The sequence below is a fragment of the Mandrillus leucophaeus genome, unplaced genomic scaffold (assembly GCF_000951045.1).
Source record: "Mandrillus leucophaeus isolate KB7577 unplaced genomic scaffold, Mleu.le_1.0 Scaffold646, whole genome shotgun sequence".
Classification (NCBI taxonomy): domain Eukaryota; kingdom Metazoa; phylum Chordata; class Mammalia; order Primates; family Cercopithecidae; genus Mandrillus; species Mandrillus leucophaeus.
The window spans coordinates 269,666-276,270 of NW_012106986.1; the positions used below are offsets into that span (position 1 = coordinate 269,666).

The 6,605-nt window shown below is 46.7% G+C and overlaps 1 protein-coding gene across 1 annotated transcript in view; it reads right to left on the reverse strand.

The window, feature by feature from the left end:
* Positions 1 to 6,605, reverse strand: part of GLB1 (galactosidase, beta 1) — a 121,413-nt gene that overhangs the window by 16,751 nt on the left and 98,057 nt on the right. The window contains 2 exon segments of the mRNA XM_012001012.1: positions 2,564 to 2,818; positions 5,210 to 5,341. Coding sequence (XP_011856402.1) covers positions 2,564 to 2,818; positions 5,210 to 5,341 — 387 coding nt within the window.

Here is a 6,605-nt window from a genome sequence, read left to right on the forward strand (position 1 = left end):
TATAAAAAAAAGTAGCCAGGCGTGGTGGCGCATGCCTGTAGGTCCCACTTCTCCAGAGGCTGAGGCAGGAGAATCGCTTGAGCCTGGGAGATGGAGGTTGCAGTGAGCAGAGATCACGCCACTGCACTCCAGCCTGGGTGACAGAGGCCATTTCAAAAAAAAAAAAAAAAAAGAAAATATTTCAAACAGAATAATAAAAATATGTTTCAATAAATTTTAAACAAGCAATATATACATAAATAAAAGGTCTTTTTATTAAACACACACCATGTACATCTTTTGCCCTCTCCTCCTCCAGCTATTAACATAATTTTCTCCTCTTCTTCAGAGTTAAATTTCTCAAAAAGAATGTTTATATTCAAGTACTCATGTTCCTATTCCTTACCCTGCTCTTCCCTATAGAATGCAATCTGGCTGGGAGATGCTTCACTCCACTGGAACAAGGCTTATTGATTCCCAAGGGCCTCCTTGCTTCTAAATCCACCGAATTGCTTCTGTCTTTATCTTATTTGTACTCTTGGCAGCATAAATGTTGGTTTTCTACTTGTTTGGTCTCTCCTCTCCACTCTTCATCATGTTTTTGTCCCTCAAAGATCAGCCTTAGGTCCTCTTTTCTTCCCTCTGCATCCTCTCTCCTTAAGGGACCTCATCCAGTCCATGTTTTTAACAATCATCTATACAACAATGATCTTCTACATACATTCCCGGCCCAGATCCCTGCCCTGAATTCCCAGTCTGTAGATCCAACAACCCTCCCCTAATACTGTCTTTCACAGCCATTCTCCAAGGCCTCTGCTATGGTCTGAATGTTTGTGTCCACCTAAAACTCATCTGTTAAAATTCTAGCCCCCATGGTGATGGGTTAGGAGGCGGGGCCCCCTTTGGGAGGTGATTAGGTCATGAAGGTGGAGCTCTCATGAATGAAATTAGTGTCCTTATGAAAGAGACCCAAGAAAGCTCCTTTGCCCCTTCAGCCATGTCAGGACATAGAGGGTGCCGTCTATCAGGAAGCAGACTCTCACCAGACAGCAAATCTACTGGTGCCCTGATCTTGGAGAGTTCCTAGCCTCCAGAACTGTGAGAAATAAATGTCTGTTGTTTATCAGCCACCCGGCTTATGGTATTTTGTTATAGCAGCCCAAATGGACTAAGGCAGCTTTTCAAACACAATTTGTCTAAATTCAAACTCATGACCCCCCTTCTCTAAGCCCAAGTCCCCTTCTGAACCTGCTTCTTTCAGCAAATGGTACCATTCTGCCTAGCTGCAAGCTTGAGACCTGAGTCATCCAAGACATATCCCTCTTCCCAAACCCTCATGTCCAGTCCATCGTCACAATTTATTGATCTAACTTCAGACATCTCTCAAATAGTTGATGTCATCTCCATCTTAGATACCACCATCCCAGTTTCTCAATGAGACTATGGTCCAGCCTCCTAGATGGTTTCCTTGAATCTGTAAGTGTCCTTACCCAAACCATTCTGCACAATGGGGTCAGAGGAGCTTGTTAGATCACAGCCTTATGATATCACTCTCCTGCTTCAATGGCTCTCAACACAAAGACAAAACTTTAACGTGGCCTATAAGACCTGTCCCAATCTAGTCTCCACCTACTTTCCACACTTGACATTTCCCCCTCCAACTCCATGGCCTTTGCACATGCTGTTCCCTCTTTCAGAAACATGCTTTATTCCCTTCTTGCCATGTTAATTCTTAGTCATCCTTCATATCCTGACAAGCATCGCTATCTTAGGGAAGGCTTCCCTGACCTCCCTGACAAGGCCAAATGCCCCAATAATTATCAACCCCATAGTCCTTCTTAGTATCCATCACAGCTATGGTTTTACTGTTTAATATAGGTCTGCCTCCCCCACTAGACTGAAAGTTCCATGAGGGAAAGGACCATGTCTGGTTTTATTCATGACTGTATCCTTAGTGCCTGGCACACACCTTGGGCACATAGTGGCCACAGAATGAGAAGTGTGTTGAATGAGGGATGGTAAGACGATCTAGGATGAAAACAGGATGTAAGGGAGAGGAGAAGGCAGTGAAGGAAGATATGCCAGTGTCTTCAAACAACAAGGGGCAGTGACTGGGAAGTGAAATGGATGAGGAGGGGAGGAGGAGCAGACAGACCGTGGCAGGAGCCTCAGGGGTGTGCGGCTGGATGCAGGCGGGGGTATTCTGGGAGCACTGGGCTTGGCATAAATGAAAAACAGACAGACTCTCCCAGAGGGATCCACCCCTTTGTCCAGACTGGATTTTCCTCAAGATAAAGAGAAAGCACCCCTATAATCGGTATCAAAGGGCGTCATGATTCTTCTTGGAGGAGGCAGGATGGTGTCATTCACTACAGGAAACCAATGACAAGGGGGCAGAGGGCGCCACCTCTGAACACTGAATCCCCGAAGATCTGCCACAATCCGCCTCCTGAAGAATGTCCAAAACGCCACACTCAAAACCGTCACATGGTATCTTGCTAACGGCTCTTTGTGATTCTTTCTCAGATACTAACAACCAAAAGTTTGAGGCCTGAATTCAAACTCTTCCCATGAAGACACGTACCTTGGTCCATCCAGGAAACTGGATAAAGGTGTCCTGGGGCAAGTCTGGGATCCCACTGGGAATGGAGAAGTTCCCCACATAAAAGGCAGGGAGCGTGTAGTTGGATGAGCTGTGGGCCCAGGCTTCATCGTGGTGGCCACTGTCACGGTGTTCCCAGCCCCCGAGGTGGCTGCGCACAGCATCCTCAGTGTCCAGTGGGAAGATCGTCCAGCCGGTGAGGATATTGGAATCGAGGGTCAGGTTAGAAACCAAACCCTGCAAAGCAGAAACAGAGCACAGTGAGCTGGGGAGGGAAGGAAAAAGGCTGTACATGTCTCTGCATTCCATGGAAATGGGAAAAGCAAACCGGGATACAAAACATCAACAGGAAATGAACCTCAAAGTATTTGTACATCAAAGTAACACAGATCTAACTGGAGGTTGAATTACAAATCCTTGGGAAGAGATACATTCCCCAAACTATAACTTTCTCCTCTGCAGGTCATGATGTCTCCATAGAAGGCCCAGAGTTTCTGCTTCTACAGAAAGGGCATTGAGCTGCTAGAGTGATTGATCCCAACTTCCCAAATTTTCAGAGTTTGGCTGAGAGTCACTGCTAGAATAGAGAAAGATGGGCACCAAAAAAGATGGGCCAGGTGCAGTGGCTCATGCCTGTAATCCCAGCACTTTGAGTGGCCAAGGCAGGCAGATCACTTGAGGTCAGGAGTTCAAGACCAACCTGGTCAACATGGTGAAACCCCATCTTTACTAAAAATACAAAAATTAGCTGGGTGTGGTGGCAGGTGCCTGTAATCCCAGCTACTCAGGAGGCTGAGGCATGAGAATCACTTGAACCTGGGAGGTAGAGGTTGCAGTAGCTGAGATCATGCCACTGCACTCCAGTCTGGGTGTCAGAGCGACACTCCGTCTCAAAACAAAAAGGGATCCAGTCTCCACAAGACATACAGAAACTGGCCTATGCACCTATAGTCCCAACTACTTGGGAGGCTGAGGAGGGAGGATTGCTTGAGTCCAGGAGACGGAGGTTGCAGTAAGCCGAGATTGTGCCACTGCACTCCAGGCTGGGTGACAGCGAGATCCTGTTTCAAGATGGAATCTGGGGACAAAAGGAATGAGTGAGTGGGGGATACAAAGGAACAGTCACCCCACTGCGGATGCAGCACGCACGATGGATGCAGCCAGGAGAAATATTGGCCTTCAGCACCTCAGCTGTCGTCACAGGGAGGACCACACCCGAGTCACTCACCTGTTATGAGGGCCAAGTGAGATAACATACATGAGAATACTGTGACACCTTAGGAAGATAGGAAGGGTAATGATGATGATGGCATATCTCAGACCTGAATTCAGAAGCTGCTCTATTTGTTCCACACAGGCCGGGGCTGGGCTGTCAAGGCTCAGCTAACTTCCCCTTCCCTGGCTTGTATGTAGGGAACTTCCCCATTCCCAGTGGAATCCCAGATACCAAGTCTCGATTGCTCATTTAGTAATTTGATAAATATTAACCAGGTGGCTGTGTGTCAGGCTCTTTGACAGGTACTGGGGACCCAGAGACTACACTACAGAGTCGAGTCACTCTCATGGGTCAGTGTGGCCTCTGAGAGCCAGGCAGGAGGCCACGAAGTCCACCCCGAGCACAAGAACTATGAGAGAGACATTCATACTGGAGGCAAAGGTGGCCTGCACACAGCTATTCCCTGAGTTCCCTAAGATGTAATTGCCTGATCCCAAGAGGGTCAGGAAATAGCCTAGACACTTGTCCTGTCCTAGCCTGGGTGGTGCCATTGTTTCCTTGATGAGGTGTTCTCTCCTCTCGTGGAGGGTGAGCTCCCTGAGAGAAGCCTGTCTCTTGACACCTTTGCATTCCCCAAAGCACCTGGCGGGGCATCTTGCGGAGCAGGAGCTTAACAAATGCTTGCTGAATAATGCTCTAAAAATATGTGTTAGAAAAACTTATTTGGGCTATACATCTGGACACAGGAGTAATCAACAGAGGTGACAGCCAGTGCCCCAAGGGAAGAGGCTTCCTACAAGTGAAGAGTTTGCCACGGACTAACCATCCAAACCCATAAAACAGGGCAGAACAGAGGCTCAGCTGGCTTTGCTGGCAAAGGAGTGCCTTCAGTGAGCTCGGTGGTCTTTTTAAGCAGAGGAAGAGCATGGTGGAGGGGCTTCCTCTTTCTGTTTCTTTCTACAGGATGACCAAACTCAAATACAGGGGAAAGGTTCTGTTTGCAAAGCTCCACTTTCTCATCACCTACAGAGGAAAACAGCTCTTCAAAATAGCTCAACTACTTCTTCTTTTTTTTTTTTTTTGAGACAAAGTCTCACTTTGTCACCCAGACTAGAGTGCAGTGGCATGATCATAGGTCATTTTAATCTCCAGCTTCTGGGCTCAAGCAATCCTCCTGCCTCAGCCTCCTGAGTAGCTGAGACCACAGGTGCACGTCACTACACCTGGCTAAGTTTCTTTTCGCAGAGGTCTCACTATTTCACCTAGGCTGGTCTTGAACTCCTGGCCTCAAGTGATCCTCCTGCCTTGGCTTCCCAAAGTGCTGAGATTACAGGTGTGAGCCACTGTACTGGGCTTCAACTTCTAAGCTGTCACCCCTTGAACCTTAGTCTTGACAGTGTGGTTTGTCCTACCTTAAAATCGTTGATATATGCGCCATAGTTCACACGTCCCATATTCTCTACCAGAAGGTCCAGAGTGGCTCCAGCTTTCCCTGTTATGTTCAGAGTGATCACCCTGTTTCGCTCAAGGACTCCCTGGGGGATCTGTGGGGTTCAAGACCAAACGACAATTGAATTGAGGGTAAGAAGGTCAGCAAGGAGAGGCAGCATGCTCAGTTAATTTAGCACTCATTTTCTTGCCTTGAAGTGTCACCAGACTTGGAAAGAAATGGTTTGATAGCATCTTAGCCAAAATTACTGGCCAGGTCGGAAAGTTCCCCCAATCACTGCTTCCTGTTTAGGAAAATTGCCAGACACAGCTGAGAGCACGGAACGGTCTAAGCTGGTTTCCTTTGTTCTGGAATGTTTTACTACCATCTACTTTTAGTGGAAACAAGAGGGAGACAAATTCCAGGGGAGGATTCTTATTAGAGGAGCTGCTTCGTGTTCTGACAGCACAAAAGTCACTCACAAAAAATTGCTTCTGAACAACATGGAGAGATAAGACAAAATCAGATAAACGAGATAAAATCAGAGAGTTAGGTGGAGTATTTTCACCTCAAAATACTTGACATGATGCATTAACCATGAACATTATATAATAGAATGAGGAAAAACAACAGGTATTTGATCAGCAACATATTCCTAACTTTTTTAAAGGTTAGGCTTTTTAAATTGACCGTACAATGATCGTAATTCACTAAGACAACACCCAAGTTAGAAGCGAAGAAACAGTCACCATCAAAAGAGTAGAATGTCTTAGTAATCTGCTCCCACTGAAAAGAAAGCTGTTGATTACAAGAGAATGGGAAATATTTTAAAATCTTCTGAACAAATTTTCTTGGTGAGGAAACTCTTTTCCTGTGTTCCTTCCTGTGATCATTTCAGTGAGAGGACTGGAAGTCCTGAACTGCATCTGCTTTTGTTATGAAACACGGTTCTTTGTGCATTTCAGTAATAACTGTCACCAGCAGTCCTTCAGAATATAATTTCTCATGTAGGATAAAGGCACGAAGTTCAACAAACTTTGTACAGTGGCAGGTACAAAATTGAATTGGAAATGGACCCCACCCTTAAGGAGCAAAGAAGGCACAGGCAACATCAGTCAGAGAAGGGCGACCTTGGTTGGGGAGACCCAGAGGCTTCTGAGAGGGTGGGGTGTCAAGCACAGCCCTCTGGGTTAAGATGGTGGGTAGGGTGGATTCCAGCAAACGGCACATGCATGAGGCCTCACAGCAAGCAAGAGGCACAGCTAAGGGTCACCAAGAAGAAGGGTGGAGCCCAGTGTGGTGGCTCATTCCTGTAATCCTAGCAATTTGGGAGGCTGAGGCAGGAGGATCACTTGAGCTCAGGAGTTCAAGACCAGCCT